At 43.4% G+C, this 23,099-nt stretch overlaps 1 protein-coding gene across 1 annotated transcript in view; it reads left to right on the top strand.

Moving 5' to 3' along the window:
- The window catches only part of TMEM178A (transmembrane protein 178A), a gene marked incomplete at both ends in the record, with an annotated part of 49,576 nt that overhangs the window by 17,040 nt on the left and 9,437 nt on the right, over positions 1–23,099 (top strand). Inside the window, 2 exons of the mRNA XM_079720576.1 lie at positions 18,223–18,336; positions 21,139–21,276. Coding sequence (XP_079576702.1) covers positions 18,223–18,336; positions 21,139–21,276 — 252 coding nt within the window. The remainder of the gene's footprint in view (positions 1–18,222; positions 18,337–21,138; positions 21,277–23,099) is intronic.

Raw genomic sequence — 23,099 nt, 5'->3', positions numbered from 1 at the left:
ACTGGATGGATATATTATTCAATGCATTATGCACATCTCTGCTTTCTGAAACAGACAACACTAAATTTAACTTTTGCTGAATGACTCAAGGTTGTTGCTATGAACTATGATGTAATAGCCAGGTCCCCTTGGGGACTATAGAGGTGTGTAGAACTGTGTGCCTCAGAACCAAATGACGCAGCACACTGTCCTTTACACAAAAATGATTGTGAGGTTCTGATTTTGTGTGTGTGTGTGCTTGCTGCTTTTCTAAATATCACTCCTTTCTGTTTCCATTGTTTGTCTCGAGCTGTCCCTTTTTGTATTCCACTTTGCTGCTTCTAGTGGGCTAGGAACAGGGGGTCATAGATGAAGCAAGCTGGAATTAGGTCTGAAGTTAGGGCAAATGGTCACCAGGTGAGGTTTCAGGAGGCACCCCTGAGTGTGGAGATTTGTTGACTTCCTCAGGTCACTGCCTGAGGCCTTTGGGGTGTTCTGTGTCGCAGTAAGCAGCCCTTGGATAATTACAGTATCGAGGTGTCTGGCTCTTCCTATTTATGGAATGATGTAATGTTTGTGACCATCCTTCCTAGAGGAGAAAATAAGAACGAGAGCTGGGCAGGAATGACATAGCCCAAGGGACTACAAGAGGGCTCAGAAATAGAAGAGTGTCAACGAGAGAGCAGGTGTGCAGATCTGTGACAGTGTCCAGGTGATTGACAGGCAGGGCCAAGTCTCATTTATAGGGCGTCCCACAAGGTCATCCTGTTCACAGCCTTGGCTTGCAGCCATTCTCCACCATGACAGCCCATTACTGCCTTCTTTAGATGAAGCAGATACAGGGGGATTGGCAGTGGCAATGTTGAATTAGGACCCATGGATGCTGAACTTCTGGTTAATTGTTAGTCTTTTGATCCTCCGGACAGTAGCTTAAGAAAATGTAAATTGGTTATTCATTTCTGTGTATTTACATGTACATGCCGCTTTATTGGCTTGCAAACTACAGTGTCATCCATTTCAGCATAAACTTGGACACTGACTAATTTGCACTTCTTTAATCTGCAAGCTTGGCAATTTGGGGCAGCCTCCTCCCTCCTCCATCCTCCCTCCCCACGATCTCCCCTCTCCCACCCAGCAAAGCCAAGAATGTTATTTTAGGCTGTAGGAGCCATATTAAAAAAAATACCACTGGGTTTCTCTAAGCTTTTCTGAAGTTTATAAATAAATAAACAATGAATGAATGAATGAATGAATGAATGTCACATGGGCCAGTCTCCCGTGGGCCTCTCTTTGCTCTGTTTTCTGGGCACTCATGGGAGAAAAGCAGTCAGGCCTGGTGCTATCCTGGGGCTACAGCTCCCCTGCCCAAGAGGGGGATAGGAGCTCATCCTGGGCAGGAGGAAGCCAGGAGGGTCCAATATATGTAGCTGTGGCTTCATCCAGGATTGTGTTTATGTAACTCCTGGGGGTGTGGGGGAAAGCCAGAAGATGATCGGTAATTAGAGAAACAGGACTGTGCCACCCATTTTGGCATGGGAGTTAAGTGAGCCACCGTTGTGTCCCACTTATGCTAGAATTTTCCTCTCTTTTAACACCATCAGGAAGGATGAGGATGGGTACAGTGTGGAAGCAACATCTGCTTTCTTCCCTTCTAATGCTGGCCCCTCCTGACTTGTAGAAAAATACTGTCATAATCGCTCTCAGGATTCTGGAATTACAGTCCTTGTAGCAGTGCAGCCTGAGGCCTTATTTATCCACGGCTTTGACTTCTTCTTTATTGATTTGGGCTGATAATCATGCAGTCTGTTGGGCTGTTTCTAATTATTTTGGCTATCTTAATTATTGGATTGTGCATGACCTGTTCTGTTAAAATAATTTCTCAGCAAAAAAGAATTGAACCAGGTCAAGAGTACATGCATCTACCTAGTTCCTATCTGCTTCTGCCTCTAGCCCTTTGTGTCATGTTAAATGAATCATTTTGCTTCCTTGTTTTTCATTTTTCTCTCTGTGAACACAGAGAGAATGATGTTTATCTTGTGGCTTAAGATTTAGGGTCACTAAATATCACACACTCTTGAAATGTAAATTGTTGCTCTCGGTTTGATAGGACCATTCATGCTGTCTCCATGTAGTTTACATCTTTCTTTCTAATTATGAACTTTCATAAACACACGCTCATTATAGAAACTGCAGAAAACTGCAAAGAAGAAAACAAAAATCAACCGTAGCCCTCCAACTTAGTTATATAATCCTGTTCAAAGTTTGATTTCTTTTCATCCAGTCTTTATGCAAATATATATACAAAGACATGTTTCTATAATATGATATATACTGCTTTGTAGCCAGCATTGAGCCACAAGAATTTTCCAATTTTAATCATTTTTAATATCTGCAAAGTATTTTAATATGCGGGTGCATCACCTTCTAGCTAACTAATCTCCTACTCCAGTCAGTCTCTCCTATATCCTTTTTTGTCTACCTGACGGAATCATCTCCCAGAAATAAAACTTGATCCTATCACTTCCCTGCTTAAATCCTTCTGCAGCTCCTGATGACTTGCTGGATGAGGTCTCGCTGTGTGGGGGAAGGAGCTTTTCCTGCCTGGTCTCTGCCAACCTCTCCTCTTACCTCTTTCCTGCGCGTCACGCTCTATCTCACACAGCACCGAACCTCCTGTCCGTCAGCTCCTCTCAACATCCTTACCTCTGCACCGTCCCTTTTGCTCTTCTTCCATCTGGGATGCCCACTCCTGCCTCTGATGCCACCACCCCTGTGACCTGGCTGTCTCTGGCTCCTTTTTAAGGTTCCCTGCAGGAGGCCTTCTCTGCCTTTCCCTCGTCGGGAACCTGTTTCTCTGGACAGTGACCTGCTTGGATCTCCATCACTCAAATGACTCTGGGCCCCCCTCCAGTGCATTCTCCATGCTAGGGCAAGAGGGAAGTGTTTTCTGGCCGGTTTGTTTTAAAAAATCAATTCTGATCATCGATTCTGGTCAGTTACAATCTGGGGTGGCTTCCACTGAGGCTCACAATGGAGGCCAAGTCTCGATCCACGTTCAGGCTCTCCGCGATCCAGCCCCCGTCCTCTTCTCCAGCGCCATCTTCCTTGATATCTCCTCAGCCCAGTCTCACAGGCCTTCCTCTTCAAAGCCTCATACGTGCCCTTCCTTCTGCTCCACGAGGATAATCCTGCTGATCCTTGGGACCTCAGTCTTCTTGGATGGCCTCCACCTTTCCCTCAGCACTCAGCCACCCTCTTCTGTGCTCTCCGAGCACTGTGTGCTTCTCCCTTATGTCGGAGTTGTGGTTTGGCATCTGTCTGTGCTATTATTTCAATAATGCCACTGTCCTTCACTAGACTTTAAACTCTCTGAGGGTGAGACTTGTGTTCGTTTTCATTTATAGGTAGGATTGGCTTTGGGGAAAATCACAAGGTCCAGTAGCTGACGTTAGAAAAGCTACCAATAAATCAAGCTAGATGAGACCAGGTCCGTCCCCAGTCACCAAGTGGGGCAATGCCAGACGCATGGATTAGAGGTGATCTCCTATAGTTCTTGGAATAGCCTATGAAATCAACATTATCAGCCTCATTTTAACTCAGACTCGGAGATTTTCATGAAGGTAGCAGGGGGTAGGGCCATGATTTAATGTTAAATCAACCCCGGGGAGAGGGGGCTGTGTGGAATGAAGAACATCCTGGTCCAGGCTGTCTATTGGGAGGTGACAGACCTCCTGGTGTGCGGTGGTGGAGCCCCAGGTGTTCGTTTGCGTGTCTCAGGATGCATTTGGGCAGCTGGCTGGCTCGTTGTAGGGCCTTAAACCAGCCAGGCAGAGAGAAGCGTTGCGGCCAGAAGCAGGGAGCCCTGCAGGGGCTGATTTTATCTCTGCACATTGGTGCTCCTGGGAATTCGTGGTGTTCTCTGAGTCCTTTTGCATTTGCCTGATAGAAGTGGGGGCAGCTGTTGGCCAGGGTATCAGGGTCCTCGGAGGGCACAGTGCTAAATCCCGAGGAATAAGTCACCAGGTGCTCAGACCTGAGCAAACTCAGGTGCTTCTGAGCCCTGCAGGGCAACGGAGGTGGCCTTTCTGCTTCTAGTCCCGGGCTTTTAAAGTTACCCCCAGAGGGCTTCCCTGGTGGCACAGTGGTTGAGAGTCCGTCTGCCGATGCAGGGGACACGGGTTCGTGCCCCGGTCCGGGAAGATCCCACATGCCACGGAGTGGCTGGGCCCGTGAGCCATGGCCGCTGAGCCTGCATGTCCAGAGCCTGTGCTCCACAACGGGAGAGGCCACAACAGTGAGAGGCCTGCGTACCGCAAAAAAAAAAAAAAAAAAAAAAGTTACCCCCAGAGGAGGCTGGGGGCTGTGGATGCCCTGGAACACCGGTGATCTAGCCTCAGGCTTTGAAAACCAGACAAAGGCAAAACAGAAATCTCTGTAAAAGAGAATAATCCATAAAGGATGCTGCCAGAGAGTTTTAAAACATTTCTTCCGTATTTTCTTAAATTAGGTTTTTCTTTTAATTACGTAGTTATCCTTCAGAAACTTGGAACAGTCCCACTCCTTATCAACATATTCCTTGTCAATTATGCACAGGCTCAGGCTTATGGTGCTGAGGGTGATGCTTAAGTACGAGGCAGCTGGAAGTTTTTCCCCTTGGGTTGAGGGGAGTGATAGGAATGCTAATGGGCTATAGCTCTGGGCTGAGCTGGCAGCTGAAGGAGAGGCCTCCCTGAGCACAGGGCTGGGGGGCCGCGTGGGGAGCAGAGAGGCTCATTGCCTGGCTGCTGACCCAGCTGGAGGAATGGGGGCTGGGGGTTAACCTGTAATTTTTGTGATTCTGATCAACTCTGCCTGCTTCCTGGGTTCTTAGCACGGTATCCTCAAATAGCTGATTGAAGTGATGCTTAGCAAAACTGCCTATTGGCACTTTTTTTTTTTCCTGCCCAGTTGTCTATGCCATTCACACTGCTTGATGTAAAATTAGGGTCGGAAACATTTCGTGGGCATGTTTGGATGAGATGTGGGCTGAAGTGTGGTGTGTGTGTATGTGTGTGTGTGGGTGTGGGCACGAGCACCCGCGTGTGCATTATAAGGTGCATGAGCACTGAAGTAAATAAGGTACAGCTCTGGACTGTATGCAAGTTATCTCGTCCTGTCCTCATCCTCAGACAAGGACTCGTGACGACTAGATGTGATAAGCACAGGTGGAAAACAGAAGGAGAATTAAAGCTCTCCTTCACGCTGTCACTGGAACTGGACCAGAGGTACATTTGTGTTTCAGGCTCAAGCACCTGACGGTTTTCTTGGCTGCTTGAACTATATGGGTAGGTGGGTAGTTCTGGTAGGAGAAAGGATGGGGACTTCAGTTTGGAGTGTGCATCTGTGGGCTGGGCCCTCTCTGCCTTCTCTCCAACAGAGATTCCCTTCGGAGGTGGGTTCCACTTGGCCAAGGAGGGGGTTCACCCCTCCAGTCCTCGCTTTAGGTATTGAATCCCAACACTGCTCCCCCAGTTTGGGACCCATGTGGGTCCGGGGCTCTGGGGTGGAATCTGTGCCCCAAATGGCCCTCCTTCCCGTCGCAGGATTCCCACATCTTCCTCTGTCTTCCCAGCCACTCCCGGTGCCCCTTTTGTTTTTCCTCTGCCTCGGTCAGGGGTTTAGGCACCTGAAAACCTGCTCGGCAAGCAGGGAAAGAAGTCTTTGCCTGCAGCGCTTTGGACAGTGGTTTCCTCCAGTCTTTGTGCTTCCTTGTGGGTAGAGGGCAGTGTGAGAGCAAAGGGGATGGAAATACACAAATTAATATTATGAGAAATGCAATGCCACGCGTCAATCCGTGCCTGCCTGCTCTGTCCTTGTTCACTTAAGAGGACTAATTAGGCATGATCAGATGTAGTCATAGTGACTCTCATCTGACAAAGTCTGTTAAGATATCTAAGAACTGGTTTTGGAAGCAGATGCAAATTCAGTGCCAGCTCTTGTCACTTGTTAGCTGTGGGATTTCAGGCAGATTATTTAACCTCCCTCAGCCTCCGTTTCCTCCTCTGTAAAATAGAACCTATCTCATGGGGGAAATGTGGGTAAAGCTCTCGGCATAGAACCTGGCACATAGCAAGCCCTCAGTAAATTATCATTGTCACTATTTAGCTGTGTGCCTTAGTTAGTGCCTTATTTGTGATAGGGACAGGATATCTGCCTTATGTAACTAACAAGGATGTGTAAGAAGGCACTTTCAATACAGCATAACAGGCTGTATAATAAATAAGAGCATGATTATCATTTTCCTATAACTACACTAAAGCAATTCTGGGGGTCTCAAAAGTGTGCTTATCTGGCTGCAGATTTATGTCCTGATTTAGAGATGCCTGGAGCTGTTGCAGGAGCCGGAACACATGGGAAATAGTGTAAAAGCTGCTAGAAACAATGGTCCTGTCCTGACTGTCATCTTCCTGCTGCTGCTGCAAATGGCTTTAAGATTTGGCTTCTTCTGCTGTAAGGTTCTTGCACTGGAAGGTGGTGAGTGCCATCCTCAGCTCTTGTTGGAGTGAACCCTTGATAATTCATCCAATCTGGAGATTTTATTGCTCCTTTGCTTCTTGTCTCTGGCACCCACCAGGCCACCTAGCTCTGAGAGGGTGGACTGAAGTATCGATAGTAAAAAAGGGAGTGAAGTTCAAACTTGTCAGTTTTGCTTAATCATTGCTTAGCCTTGATCATGACTTAGAAAAAGTTGAAAATATAGTTTAAAAACAGTTTGTACTGTTTTTGGAAATTGATTTCAATCATCTGTCAAAGCCCAGGAGTACAATTCTATCAGTGATCCAGCAATAGAATAGGCTTTCTCTTTAGGTCCTGAAGGCTGGCTTTAAAGGGGCTCCTACTTTCCATTTATCTTGATGTGTATCTGTGACACCTCCCAGCATAAATCCAGCAGCTCATCTGGTGAAGAGGATACAAGAACATTGTTCACGGCAGCAAATATGTTTAAATTTTTTCACAGTCTGAGCAAAGCTATTGCCCTTGTCTATATTTTCATAAATGAGCTCCACCAGACGTTGCTTTCCTCATCTCCAGGTACAGTAGCAATTAGTCAATTCAGTTCTATCCAGGACTTATCTTCATGAAGGAAACAAACTTTTGAAAGTGTAGATCAATTTGAAGGATTCCATCAAGGCACCTGGAAGGGGCCAAGAGTGCATTGGTTTTTTAAAAATTTTTTTTGCGGTACGCGGGCCTCTCACTATCGCGGCCTCTCCCGTTGCGGAGCACAGGCTCCGGATGCGCAGGCTCAGCGGCCGTGGCTCACGGGCCCAGCCGCTCCGCGGGATGTGGGATCTTCCCGGACCGGGGCACGAACCTGTGTCCCCTGCATCAGCAGGCGGACTCTCAACCACTGCGCCACCAGGGAAGCCCCGAGTGCATTGTTTTTAAGGACCATTTGCCCTGGGACACTGCCAACACCCTCTAAAGTGGGCAGCCTTTCTCCAGTAAGCTGCTCTTTTCTGAGTACTTGGGAAATTGCTAAAGGCATCAGTATTTATAGGTCATTGTGTGGCAGGTGGCAGATAGCTTTCTCCCTCCCTTTCTCTCTCTCTCTCTCTCTCCCTCTCCCCCTCCCCCTCCCTCCCCCCTCCCCATTTCAGAGTTGTTGTTTAGTTGCACTTTGTTACTTTTCAGTTTTAGTGGAACCATATTCTAGATTCAGAAAGTAGGTCCTCCGTCTAAAAGGCACTTGCTGAGTAAATGTTTGTTGGACAGATGAGTAAGTGAAAGAAAGAATAAATGGTGAGGTGATTGACTGTTGTTGGCAAAAGGCAGTGACTGACCCTTGGCCACTAATTTTTTTTCGCCAGTGCTGAAGATGAGGAGAAAATTACTGCCGTCCTTCAGGTCAGGACTCATGCTTCACTGGTCCTGCTTATGAAGGGGGGTGGGAGGGGAAGGGGCGGATAGACACTGTCCTTTATTAAGCATCAACTATGGACTTGGCAGTGTTAGGACACTCTATGTATGTTACCTCATTTGATCCTCATGACAATTCTGTGAGGTTTTATTACCTCTATGTTACAGATGAGGAAACAGAGGCTCAGAGTGGTCCAGTGTATTGTTCTAAATCACACAGCTGGTTCCAAAACCAACATTCTAGTTTGCACTCTTGCATGCTGCTTCTTATACGCACATGTTAAATGCACAAAAAGCCCCATATTCCCAAGTTTCTCCCAATATTTAGAGTGTAAATGTTTAACCTTCCGATTAAAAAACATATACATTCATTCATATTCACATGAATTGAAAAAGTCATGGGGACGGGAGAGGGAAGACAGCTTAGGTTTGCTTCCCACACTGACTATTTGGATGTCTCCCTGAATCCAGGAGATTTTAACTTCAAGTGTGTATTAACAACAGCTTGAGACCCAGGTGCTATTAAGACAGCTTTTGTCCAGACTTTATTGATCTCTCTGAGGTCAGCATGTTGTGACCAGAGCAAGAGTAACTAGAAGTGACTGTTGGCCTGTCCCTGTAACACGGTATCCCCTGTGGGAGGGAAGATACCACAGTGTGTGAGACTTCTGCATCCACTGCGTCGATGGCTGTATTTGGTTTCACATGAGATGGGGCTCAGGGCACGAGGCATGGGATGGGGCGTCAGTGGTTGATGTGTCTGCCTTCTCTCCAGTGGCATGATCATGTCCCCCTTCCCACAGTGGCAACTCTGAGATGGAAAAAAGAGGCCAGGGCCTGTCTCCACATTTCGATTCTCTGGTCTCCTGCTAGAGAGAGAAGGTGCAGGGGAGGATAAGAGAATGGGGAGGGAGGGAGAGGCAGAGAGTACCCAGCTGGGCTGAGATTCCCCATTAAGCCACGTAGAATCACATCCTCTCTTCAGCCTCTAATGGTAAATCCCCAACCCACCAGATACATCACTGACTCTATGCCATGATGGTTCTGAGAAACTGAGAATCCCTGGCTTGAAAGTTTTAAATATTGTGTTAGCTTTTATTGTAGACACAGCAACATAACTAAATTAAAGGACATTTAAATGTTAATTCAGCAAACCAGTCATCATCCACTACTGTAACCCAGTGAGAATTTCCACCTTTGTACACAGGTTCAGGCCTGCCTGAACAGTTATTTCTGGTTTTCTCCACTGTTACTTTTTTAAAAAAAAAAAACTTCCTGTGATGATATTCACTCTTTCTGCAATAGGTTGAATCCCTCAGACTTGGCATTGAAACTTCCCTCTTTGGCCCCTAGAGATCATGTGTTTACAGTTCAAGGAACTCACTTCAGTCTTGCCTTTAAGGAATAGTCCAGTTGTCTGGGTTTGTTCAGGTAAATAAAGTAGCAGCAGCAGAAATAGTAACAGTAATAGTAGTAGTAGTAGTAGTAATAATAATAATAATGGACGCTTACACTAATAGTATTATATAAGTTATACTATGTAAGTATTGTATATTGAATCCTCCTATGAGATAGATGGACTATCACTGTCTACATATTACAACTGAGGAAACTGATGCCCAGAGAGGTTAAAGAACTAGCCAAAAGGCACACAGCTAGTGAGCGGTGAAACCAGAATGCAAATCCATGCTGTCTTGCTCCAAAGAGAGTACAGAGTGAACACAAATATAATTATATGCTTCTGAGAAGTTGATTCTCCATGAGTAATAAGAAGTAAGTATAGCAGAACATGCTAGTATGTTGTGGAGAAAGAATCTAAGCAAAGAATAACATTCACACCTTTCAGACACTTGCAGTATCAAAGCCTCTTGCTCTTAGTTGCTTTTACTTTAATTGGAGTCTTATTCACCTTCATCTGGAAATCTCCTCTCTCCAGTACAGAAGCCACCAGCCACATGAGACTACTGAGAGCTTGACATGAGACTCATCCAAGAGGAGATGTGCCATAAGGGGAAAACCAACACTGGGTTTCAAAGACTTGGTGTGAAAAAAAACGTGTCAGATACCTCATTAATAATTTTCAAAATCTTGATTGCATGTTAAAATATATTAAAATTAATATCACCTGTTTATTTTTGTAGTGTGACTAAAAGAAAATTTAAAATTGTATATGTGACTTGCATTCTATTTCTACTGGACGTCAACACTCTAGATTTACTGATTTTATATCTTTCTCCTTTCAATTCTGAAGACTTCATGATGGGTTTGCCCTTCAGGACTGGTTTTGGTCATCTGGGGCTTAAAAGTCAACTTTAAGCTACTAAGCTTACTGTACTTAGTTTATTTATCTAAGCGAGGGCTGTTCATACTCATTCAAGGAGGTGATGAGGAAAACCTTTCCTTTTGTCTGTTTAGCACCTGATTCCCTCAGAAATTAAATCTCATGGACAAGAACATGGTAGCCACCCTGCCCTGTGAGCCCACAGTTGATCTTTCCTTTTATTATTTATTTATTTGTTTGTTTATTTATTTTGCAGTACGCGGGCCTCTCACTGTTGTGGCCTCTCCCGTTGCGGAGCACAGGCTCTGGACGCGCAGGCTCAGTAGTTGTGGCTCACGGGCCCAGCCGCTCTGCGGCATGTGGGATCTTCCCGGTCCGGGGCACGAACCCGTATCCCCTGCATCGGCAGGCGGACTCTCAACCACTGCGCCACCAGGGAAGCTCCCAGGCACCTTATTTTTAAATAAACACATAATTCTAAAATAAATACAACGTTACATGATGGCAAGTAAAGCTGTGTCCCACTTATACTTATCAATTTAAAGAAACATATTAAACTCATGATACTGTGAAAGGCAGGTGGATATAACAAAAATCTTAAAGGTTTTCATGTTCTGCATTACAGGTGGGCAACTGAGGCTCCAGAGGCCCCAGGTCTTCACCCAGCAGGTTTATCTAAGAGTGGCGTGCAGGGTGGGATGGAAAATGGGGAGAGAGTGGCAAAGAGGCCAGTTAGCCAGCTGTTTAGGAGTGAAGACTCTTCACGAGTCTTGAGAAGTGGTGAGAATGGAGAGGAAACATGAGAGCCACTGGTTAGACCGTTGTTCAGGCAGCTGTTTCATGTGTCTGTTTATCTCTCTGTGTACTTGGTTGACCTGTGATGCTCATTTAGGGTTCAGACTCCTAGTGCGTCTGATTGTTCTGTTGGTGAGTGTCGGCAGATGCCGAGAGGTAACTCATAATCCAGTGCTGACATTTATTGAGCCTTAGAGTGGGCCACATCCTGTGCGATGTCTCTTTCTTTCCTCACAATAACTCCATAATGTATCTGCTGTTATTCCCCCTCTTTTACAGATGAGGGAACCAAGGCTCAGAGGGGGTAAAGGTAATTTACCAAAAGTCACACAGCTGGGAGTCAAATTCGAGTCTGGCTGACCTCAAAGCCTTTAGCCACTGCATATACTGCCTCATCATTGATTGACTCTAATGACTTTTTTTTTTTTTTTTTTTGCGGTACGCGGGCCTCTCACTGTTGTGGCCTCTCCCGTTGCGGAGCACAGGCTCCGGACGTGCAGGCTCAGCAGCCATGGCTCACGGGCCCAGCCGCTCCGCGGTATGTGGGATCTTCCCGGACCAGGGCACGAACCTGTGTCCCCTGCATCGGCAGGCGACTCCCAACCACTGCGCCACCAGGGAAGCCCTCTAATGACTTTTCACAGCATCTTCTGCTGTTTCTCACTTTTCTCCCTCATTTAACCTAGAGTGTGAGTTTCTATAAGTTAGCTTAGAATTTGATTCCTTTCTCTAAGCATCAGAAACAACAGAAATTCACCAGCCCCTAAGCCCCATTTTTAAGCCCTGTGCAGCATATTTTATATATCTTATTCTATGGTTTATATCATCATTAAAGTGGCTCTACTTGGCCCTTTAAAAAGCTAATTAATCACTAAATATAGACCATAAGTTGTTCTTTTCAACCCCCTGCGTGTCTCTTTCCCCCCATTGTGAGATGCCATCTGGTGCTATGAGCTCATGCTTTTTATGTTCCTTTTCAGAGAGCCAGATTCATGGCTCTCTAAACCCGGAAAGCCAGTTCATTTCAAAGTTCGCATGCACGGCTTTGAAAAAATTTGCATCTAATGCCTCCTTGTGGATTTTCACAGTATCACTCTTCAACATATCGCATGGCATTTCTGTCTTTACCACCGTCTATGTATATATGTATACTCATCTTTTTACCAAAAGGACTAAATTTGTCTTTGGCAAATTAAGCAACTAGAGGTCTTTTCTGGTGTGATTTTTGTCAGGTTTCATTTTGTCAGTTTTACATGTGTGCTGTAGGAAGCCAAAACTTAATAGTATACTTTACTCTTCGAATCTATTTGACTTTCTGCTTTAACAGTGGAACAAGTGTTTAAGAATAAGGAAATAAAAGAGCTAATCGCAGGCCTCTGACACTACTGCTGATCTGTCCTTTCCTCCATCTTTCTCTGAAGTCTCTAATCATCTTCCAAGGGAGTACAGCACCAGGGCTGCAGAGCATTTTCTTGCAAACTCAAGGGAGACGCTCTGGGTTCCCCACCACACTCCCAGTCTTTGGGACCTTTGGGTTACTGCTTGTTACTCTCCAGTCCAGACCGTGTCACTCTTCCCACTTCCTTTTTCTTCTCATTTCAAGTTCTTGGCAGTTTAAATTTAACCTGGGAGCCTACTGGGGAAGGAAAGATCATTTGGTGATGTGTGCACTGCTTACCTCATTCCTGGCACACGTGTGGCGCTCTCCTGGGGGAGCCAGAGAGCACTGGGCTGGCCGGCTGCCCGCCTCCTTTCTGCTACTCTCTCTGTCCACTGGATTCACGCCTGTTCCCAGCAAGGGGCGGAGGAGGAGATGGGCTCTGAGAGTATTAGCAATGATGTCAAGGGACCACATATTTCCCTAGCACAGGAGTTGGTGGAAGGCCAGCCCCGCTGAGTCCGAGAGGAGAATTTCTCCCCAATCCAAACCCTGTCTGTAGCATTAAGTAGCTTCCGTGAGATGCAGGAAGGATGAAGCCACTAAGTCAGCCACGAGCCAATCCAGTCTCCAAATAATGTGTGTTGAAAGGTATGGATAATATACACACAGAAGGCTCAGTTAGGTATCAGCTTTGTTTCCAAAAGAGCATATGTTTGTACTAAACTGAAAAAATTTGTTTTTCACTTCAAACTGACAGTTCATTTACTAACTGCGGTTCTCAAACTTATGGTTACCGGGGGGAAGGGTGGGGGGAGAGGGATAGATGGGGAGTTTGGGACTGACATGTACACCCTGCTATGTTTAAAATAAAATGCCTTTCCATAAAAAAAAAAAAGCTGCAGTTCTCACTACCCACAGAAGTAAGATGCATTTCTAAAAGCGTAAGGATTTCTAACTTTCCTGAGTGAGCAGTATACAAAGTTTGGGTAACACCATATATGTTAAAAGCTTGGTTATTGCTTTGCACTGTGGCCTTGGGCTAGTTACTTAACCTCTCTGAGCTTCAGATTTTTCTACCTGCCTAATGGAGCTAATAATACCTATTTCATATTTAGCTCATAGGGGATTTTGGTGAGTATCAAATGGATTTTGTCAATGCTTTTTTTTTTTTTTTTGCATCTATGAGGTGATTTCTGTGCTTTATTCTATCGATAAGGTATATTACATTAATTCATCTTCATATGTTGAACCAACCTTACATCCTGGCATAAATCCCATTTGGTCGTGATGTACAATCCTTTTTATATGTTGCTGAATTCACTTTGCTAGTACCTTGTTGAGGACTTCTGAATACATATTCATAAGAAATATTTTGTAATATTCTTTCCTTGTGATACCTTTGTTTTCTGTATCAGGGCAATACTGGCCTCATACAATGATTTGGGAATTGTTCCCTCCTTTTCTGTTTTTGTTTTTGTTTTTTTTGAAGAGTTTATGAAACATTGTTAACTTGTCTCTAAACATTTGGTAAAATTCACCAGTGAAGCTCTCTGGTCCTGGACTTTTCTTTGTGGGAATTTTTTTACTAAGTTAATTACTAACTCATTCTCTTTACTTGATATAGATCTGTTTAAATGTTCTATTTCTTCTTGAGTCAGTCTTGATAATTTGTGTCTTTCTAGGAAGTTATCATTTAATCTGTATTATCTAATTTGTTGGCATATAATTTTTTCACAGTATTCTCTTATACCACTTTTTATTTCTGTAAGACGGTTAGTAATGTCTTCTGTTTCATTCCTGATTTTAGTAACTTGAGTCTTCTCTCTTTATCTTAAATGGTCTAGATAAAGATTTGTCAATTTTATTAATGTTTTCAAAGAACCAAGTTTTGTTTTTTTAAATTTTCCTTATTTTTCTAGTCCCTACTTCATTTATTTCCACTCTAATTATGTAATCTCTCTCCTTCTGCTTTGGGTTTAGTTTGTTCTTCTCTTTTTAATTTCTTCAGGTGGAAAGTTAGGCAATTGATTTGAGACTTTCTCTTTTAATGTATGCATTTGCAGGTATAAATTTCCCTGTAAGCACTGCTTTAGCTGCATCCTATAAATTTTCATATATTGTGATTTTGTTTTCATTAATCTCAAAGTGTTTTTAAATTTCCCTTTTGATTTGTTTTTGATGCATTGTTTGTTTAGAAGTGTGTTACTTAATTTCCACAAATTTCTGAATTTCCAAAATTTCCTTGTTATTGATTTCTAATTTCATTGTATTGTGGTCAGAGAACATACTTTGTATGACTTTCTTTTAAATTTATTGAGATTTGTTTTATTGCCTAAAATATGGGGTATGCTGGGGAGTGTTCTATTTGCACTTGAAAATTATGTATAATGCTGTTTGGTGGAGTGGTCTATAGATGTGTGTTTTGTCTAGTTGGTTTATAGTGTTGTTCAAATCTTCTGTTTCCTTGTTGACCTTCTATCTAGTTGTTCCACCATTATTGAAAGTGGAGTACTGAAGTCTCCAACTATTATTGTTGAATTGTCTATTTCTTCCTTTAATTCTGTCAGTTTTTTCAAGTATTTTGGGGCTTTGTTGGTAAGCGGATAAAATATGTTTATAGTTGTAATATCTTCTTAGTGGATTGACCTTTTTATCACTATAAAATGTCTTTCTTTGTCTCTAATAACACTTTTGGTCTTAAAGTCTATTTTGCCTGATGTTGGTATAGCTATTCCGTCTCTCTTTTGGTGACTGTTTTCATGGTATATCTTTTTCCATCCTTTTTCTTCCAACCTACTTGTGTCTTTGAATCTAAAGTGTGTCTCTAGTGGACATCACATAGTTGGATCATGTTGTTTTGTCTATAACGCCAATCTCTGCTTTTGGTTGGAGTGTTTGGTCTATTTATATTTTAGTCCATTTATGTTTACCTGTGTTGTAACATTACGAATGTTCTTTGTTTCTTCATGTGGATTCAGTTACTGTCCTTTCATTCAGCCTGAAGGACTCCCTTTAGTATTTCTTGTAGGGCAGGTCTGCTAGTGACACATACTCTCAGTTTTTGTTTAACTGGAAATGTCTTCATTTTCCCTTCATTTCTGAAGGATAGCTTTGCTGAATATAGAATTCTTGGTGATAATCTTTCTTTCAGTGCTTTGAATGTGTCATTCCACTCCCTTTGACCTCCATGTTTTCTGATGAGAAATCAGTTTCTAATCTTCTGAGGAGCTCTTATACATGATACATTACTTTTTTTCTTGCCGTTTTCAAGATTCTCTGTCTTTGGCTTTCAACAGTCTGGATATGGATCCCTTTGAGTTTATTCTATTTGTACTTCATCAGACTTCTTAGATGTGTAGATTCATGTTTTTCATCAGATTTGGGAAGTTTTTGATGACTATTTCTTTAAATATTCTTTTTGTCCCCTTTTCCCTCTCCTCCTTTTTGGGACTCCCATTATACTCCTCAGACTGGATAATCTCAATTGATCTATCTTCAAATTTGCTGATTCTTTTTTCTACCTGCTCAAAATTTTGTTGAGCCCCTCTAGTAAATTTTTAAATTTCCATTATTATACTTTTCAACTTCAGAATTTCCATTTGGTTTTTTTTCTGTCTCTTTTCATTCTTTCTATCACTTTACTGATATTCTCTATTTGGTGAGACATCATTCTCACACTTGTGTTTAGTTCCTTGGACATGGTTTCCTTTAGTCCTTTGAACATATTTAAAACAGTTGATATAAAGTCTTGGGTCGGGACTTCTCTGGTGGTCTGTAGTTGAGACTCCATGCTTCCACTGCAGGGGGTGCAGGTTCGATCCCTGGTCGGGGAACTAAGATTCCACATGCCACACGGAAAGTCTTGGTTAGGTAAATCCAATGTCTGGGCTTCTTCAGTGACAGTTTCTATGGACTGACATTTTTCTTCTATGTAGGAGCCTTTTTCTGTATATGTTTTATACTTTTTAATTGAAACTGGACATTTAAAATAATATAGCAACTCTGGATATTAGATTCTCCCTCCTCCTCAGGGTTTGTTATTGTTTTTGTGTTGTTGTTTGTTCCTTTAGTGACTCTACTGAACTAATTCTGTAAAGTCTGTATCCTTTGTCATATGTGGGCCCCTGAAGTCTCTGCTTGGCTAGCTTAGTGGGATGCTAATGATTGGACAGAAGTGTTCTTAACTGCCTGGAACCAATAAGTCCCCCAGTCCTTGCCAATGGGCTCTGTGTGCGTGTTGGGGCATGTGTTCAACTCTACTTTAGCCTTCACTTCCTGCTTACACAGAGCCTCAAGGTTAGCCCGAGAATGAGTATCAAGTGGAATGACAGTTTTGAAAAACACAAATGAGAGCTATTAATGCAGTCTGTTATCTTTTATTATTCTCAGACCAGATAATTTGCTCTTTGTAAGCACAGGCACTTTCTGACTTATAAACACATAACTTATATGTAAACGCTGAACTTATACACCTTAGACCTCACAACCACTGCCAGGGGCCTATGTTGAAACAACAAAGAGAAAAATAAAAAGAGCTGAGAGAATCTGTGGTTTCATAAGGAAAAAAAAAAAACCTTCCAAAAAAGCAGAGATAGTCTTGGGTAGTGTTTCTCAGCTGCCTGCATCAGCATTACTTGGGATATTTTGTTAAAAATCAGGTTCCTGGCTCCATCCCAAATCTTTTGAGTCAGAATATCTTGGGTTGGGTCCAGGAGTCTACTTTTTAAACTAGCTTCCCAGGTGATTCTTATGCATACTGATGATTGAGAAACAAGGGAGATGATCCTGTCGGTGCCTTCACATCAGGGACTAAGTGGCTCATGATGTTAACTGTGCTCAAATACTAATCTCCCCTTTCAATGCCTGATTTTTAAAAAATTTCACTTTATTAATTACATTTACTCAAATTCCACCAATTACAGATTTATTTGCATCTATGAGAATATTTTTTAACAGCTGTTGGAGTTAAAAGATTAACATTTACTCACAGCTCTTTTAAAATTAATCTAATCAGATTGCATTTATCCAAACAGCGGGCCAAGGTGATTTACAAGGAAAGAAGGAAGTTTTGTTTCATTTTAATTTGACAGGAAGATAGATACTTTCATGGGATTCAGAAGACTTTAGGGGAAAAATAGGCCTGTGCTAATTTATGCAATAAAAGCATGGATTGAGAGGGAAGGTAGGAGAAGATACTAGATAAAGCGGTGGATACTTGCCCATTTCAAAGTATTGTGCCTACACCCAGAAAAGGGAGGAAAAAATTTCTTTCTCCTTTCTACTTTTAATATTACCCGTTGTCTTAGAACCTAGAATTCCGATCAGTAAAATGTGTATTAAGGAATTATATCAGCTGCTGTAGGGCTACTTAGGCTCTCGTGGGCTGTCTAGAGACCTAATCAGTATTTAAACCACCACGTAGAAGGCTCTTTATTGAAAAATGTCTTCCAGTTTCCAAATAACACACTTCCTGATATACTTTTTGATTTAGCCCATTTGAGAGTTTGAGGTTGGATCAAATTTGGATGCGTGAAATTTATCTGTGTTCAGATTCCAAGCTGATTTCTCCCAATCATCTGTATACTTTTAGGCCATTTCTCCTTGAGGAGTTTTGTGTTTAGTTAATACAGATTCAACATTGAAAAAACAATTAGGGGAGTTTAGATTCTTATCAAATTCAATACATTCAAAAATGAAACATGATTTAAAAAATTATTTCATGTTTTGGGTCTTACTACTCTGACTTGTCTCTATTAATGAGGATAATCAAGATATTCCTATCCCCTGCCCCTTCAACCCAGTTTAGGATGCATTATCCTGCCTTCAGTTTCCAGAATTCTATTACAAGTGCACAGACTAGTAAATCACATTTCTTATTTCCTTCAAGGTATTGCACAGCGATGTACAGCTATCAAGTACCACTTTTCTCAGCCGATACGCTTACGAAACATTCCTTTCAATTTGACCAAGACAATCCAGCAAGATGAATGGCACCTGCTTCGTGAGTATTTCTGGGAAAGGGTCAGAGAGGGTCAGAGAGGAAATGGTGTCTTTCTGAACAAAAAGCATTCCCACCAGCCCTTTCAGATTTGGACTGAAAGATGCTGTGCTATCCTACGTGGGCCTCTGGACCCCATCCAACTTGGTCAGAGACTCAGAGAGTCATTTCACTGTGCCATGGTCACAACTTGTTTGCCGATCAGATGTGTGAGAGTCAGGCGTGGGGCTTTGTGAGACAGTGCAGTGAGTGTGTCTGTCCTTGTGGCATCGGTATACAAGCCACCTTCCGAGTGCATTCTTTACCAAGCCGTGTGGTACAAGGCTCTGATCTGGCGCTTGTCTTAGTAAACCAAGGAGACTATACCTTAGGTGTGTTATTTTAGTTTTCTTTATCCAATATTCATTTTAGTTACTGTGTCTATCTTAGACCTTGGTATTTCTGCTAAAATATCTTTATGAGTGTATGTTGTAATTTTCTCAGAAGGTGTCTGTTATCTCCACATCCCGAAGGCAGGAGCTATCTTTTTTTACTGTCAGGAAAATGTGAAACTGTAGAAAGGATTGTGCAGTGTGACACCAAAGAGGACTGATATTTACCTGAAAACTATCAATTCATGTTGCCTAGGGATAGATAATTCAGGAAAGCAAAAAACTAGGCCTAATCCTTTTCAGTGTTTACCCTAATCAGAGGTTGACATTGTCATTTCCAGTACAATCAACGCAAGGACTTCAGTGATCTTGTTTGGTGACCAAAGTCATTACAGGAAGCCAAGTAGAGTTTCCTTTTGTAAAGTCAAGTCTCTCTACACATCAAAGGGCTCTATTTTGAATCTCAAACATGTAAATGGAAGCTCTTAAGATATTGCCCACAGCAGTGGTATAATATTATAAATATTATGGTTGGCAAATTTAGGAATTGGAAGTCATTGGCTAAAATGTGGTTTATTTCTGAGTAGTATGACTTCCTGAAAATTATTTCTTGCTGGCTGATCTTAATGGTCATTTCTCAGCAGATTTTAGAGCCTTATGTAAGTGTTCTTACATCTTAATTCTTTATGAGTGTGTTTGGAGTTCTTTGCCTTAATCATCTATGCAGAAAGCCACATAGTCACTGGTTTTAGGCAAGAAAAGATCATCACAGGGTCCTGAAAAAGAACCTTATCTCTTTACTCTAAGAGTTTGTACCCTGTTACTACCCAGCGAGACAGTACTGAGCATTCACCTCTTAATCCTCTCTGAGGTTCTCATGGAAAGATGCTTTCAGCAGCCTCAGGCATGGCTTTTTCCAAGAAAGTCACACTTGGTGATCTGTACCATGTTTACCAGATAAGCTTAGCATATCTGGTACTAAGGCAAATCCCATGTGGATTATATCCGAACCTTGTGCCTTTTAATGGCCATAGAAAATAAAACTCGAACCACAGGGAGTTTAGGAGGTTGTGAGAGAATGGTGACTGAGCTGTGATCACACTGGATGTCTCAAAACGACTTACACCTTAATATTAAACATTTAAATGATCAGTGCCCATGACCCCTAGCTCTGTGGTGGTCTACACTGCCCCTTCTAGGCTGCAATGCCCTGCTTCAGTTTAGATGCTCTGAGCTAGAAATGAGAAATCCCTTTAAAAGAAAGGGATGGACCACGTGTGACAAGGGCAAGACTGAAAGCTACCATGATCCACCCTGTATACATCATCCTGAGTTGCCAGAGGCCACAGGAACACACAGTGAGGTGGTGGCTGCCTGGGCACCTTCGCAGAGCAGCCCACGCTCACAGAGCGGGGTGTGCCTCTGGTCTTGGCTCTATGTGTGTGCGGGTGTGCACAGTCCACCTTGCCTAGGCCTGTTCACTGGCTTCAGCAGCAGAATTATGTTTGGGATCTGTTGCTCTAATAAGGATCAGAGAAATTTAGTTCACGAGTTTTAAAATTAGCTTCATTCAAAAAAAAAAAAAAAGAGGGAGGGAAAAATCAAAATAGCAGGAGGGTGGGCAACTGGAGTGGAAGTGTACCCATACATCCAGCCAGTCCACCTCTTGGTTTGGCCTAGAAGGTGGGCGAGGGCCTGGGTTCCTGGCCCAGTGATCACAGTCGTGTTTTGTGACCAAACTTCTTGTGTGTACAGTGGCGCTTGGCCCACGGGAACAGCCTTTTCTTAACCTGGGTACTTGGGAGCTTGGGTTGTAGGGCCTTTGTTTAAGGGAAGAGGGCCTTAATGAGTAGGTGTCCTATATGTGCATCTTGGGCCCTATTTCAGTTACAATTGCCTTCACTTTCTCAAATCCTTTTTGAAAATAGGCAGGAGGAAGTATAACTTAAAAATAAAGTAATTGGCATCCTTGGTGAGCAGGTAAAACCATATTTCACTATATCTCAGTTTTTAGGCTCTTTCCCCAAAGTCAGATTAATTACAGCCACTACAGTGGTGGTGACCTATGATTCTGTTGCTCCTTGGAGGATAATACAGACCTTTTGCAAACCTTCCTCACTCTCAGTTTACTAAGTAACTTGTTACCTATTACCCTTGTTTACCCTGGTGTCCTCTGGTCTATTTTCTACTTGATATGGACTTCTCCATGGACTCAGGGAGGGTAGATGCTGACCCCTCAACTTGTTACACCCCATCTGTCCTCTTATGAAATACCTAGGAAGTTTATTTCCTAAATCACCGTGGCCCTGAAGACCCTACACCTGTCCATGTAACGTATTAGTTTTCACAATATATACAAAGCTCTTCTTTCTCGAATTTTCAATAACGCTCCTTCTTCTGCTTATTATTTTGAATGTTTGTGTTTTGAGATTAGATTTAAGAAGAATCACTGCTGGCTTCCTGGGCATGGCTGTGGCCGTCCTGCTCTGTGGCTGCATTGTGGCCATGGTCAGCTTCTTCTGGGAGGAAAGCCTGACCCAGCATGTGGCCGGACTCCTTTTCCTCATGACAGGTACGCGGAACCCCTCTGACACTTCTCCCAGCAAAAGCAAAGGCCTCTCTGCAGGCAGCTAGCTTCACTTTGTTATCTCTCCATTAATTTTGTTTTTACTTGTGAGAAAAGCAACCAGAAGGTCATTTGGCTTTGGTGGGTAATATAGAATTTAAAGAAAACAACAGTGTTAAAAACGCAGCCCTGATTTCCCCATTGTGGCCCGTTACAAGGTTAGATGGAAATGTCTTGGGTTTAATCTCCATATGAGGCAGGTATGATTTTTCTGTCCCATTCTTTCCTATTGTGCCCCTAACCCTGGTGTGGACCCTTGGCAAACATGGGCCATTGCTTCTCAGGAGCCCTCCAGGAGAGGGTGATAGCTTAGCACAGCCCACGCCTCTGGGCTGAAGGTTAACTCAAAGTCTATTTCTTAGTGATGGAGTCATTGGTGTCATTTTTACACAAAAACATTCATTCATTTCACTCCACAGATATTTTGTGAGGACTTACTATGGACCAGGCACTTCTCTACATACTAAAGACACATAATGATTAAGGCAGACAAAATCCTTCTCCCTTTCTGTTGTGGGGAGACACAAATAATAATCTGTGATAGAGATAAAAGCTGTGAGGAAGATAAACGAGGTGGCGTAGGGGACCCTTTTCCACATAGGGAGTGCGCTGCGGGCAGAGGAAGGAACGGTGCCAAGGCCTAAGGCAGGGATGGCTTGACGTATGTGTTTCGAGCCACAGAGAGACCAGTGTGGCCGGAGGGCAGGGAAGGAGAGGACAGCATCCCATGAGGTGGAGAAGCAGGCAGGGGCTTGGATTTTAATCTAAGGGTGGTGGAAGCCACCAGAAGGTTTTACGCCGAGGAGTGACTTGCTGTTAAATCAGGAGATTGGAAGGGGGTGTGTGGAGACACGACTACGGTCTTTTCGATTGTCGAGTGAAGAACATCTTTGTCTAAGAAGGAGTCAGCAGCTGAGTTGATGGCTGAAATTGACTGAAGGTGGCTGTGGGGAAGAAATCTTTCCTCCTGCTTTTCCCCAGAAAATTGTGTCTGTGATTAGTGAATGGCAAGTTAACAGTTTCACAGAGTACGCTGAGCATCAGAGTAATAGTACTCTAGATGTGTAGCCGTTTTTTTTTTTTGTTTTTTTTTTTTGCGGTACGCGGGCCTCTCACTGTTGTGGCCTCTCCCGTTGCGGAGCACAGGCGCCGGATGCGCAGGCTCAGCGGCCATGGCTCACGGGCCCAGCCGCTCCACGGCATGTGGGATCTTCCTGGACCGGGGCACGAACCCGTGTCCCCTGCATCGGCAGGCGGACTCTCAATCACTGCGCCACCAGGGAAGCCCATGTGTAGCCGTTTTGAATAAGCTTATTCCTGCTTCTCTGGAGTTCTGTTACTCAAGCGACCACGACTGGGGTTTCTAGCACTGCTCGCTGTCATGGTCACTCACTCAAGCCCGTGTTCCCTGGAGGCTGCAGCACCCCTCGGTGCCTGGCACCATTTCTCTGTCTTTCAGGGCTGACAGGTAGGTGGTGCTTTGCCTTCTGGTTGGTCAACCAGTCAGCTTCTGTAACCCAGTTCACAGACAGAGGTCCTTCTTTCCTTCTAAGTCCTGTCGGCCCCTTTCCGACCCCATGAGATGGCGCTGTAACCAGCAGTGACCTGGAATAACGGATAATCATTGTAAGCATCCCAATAGAGCATTCAAAAGTCACTGGGCCTTTGAATAATTCTTAGCAGAAAAACAACTTAAGTTTTCCAGACTTGGGTGAATACAGAGAGGCTGCAGGACTGTAGCCCAGGGAGGCTAAAATTCTAGTTTCTGA

The sequence above is a fragment of the Hyperoodon ampullatus genome (genome assembly GCF_949752795.1).
Source record: "Hyperoodon ampullatus genome assembly, chromosome: 15".
In the NCBI taxonomy this organism is placed as follows: domain Eukaryota; kingdom Metazoa; phylum Chordata; class Mammalia; order Artiodactyla; family Ziphiidae; genus Hyperoodon; species Hyperoodon ampullatus.
This window is presented reverse-complemented; position numbering and strand designations above follow the sequence as displayed.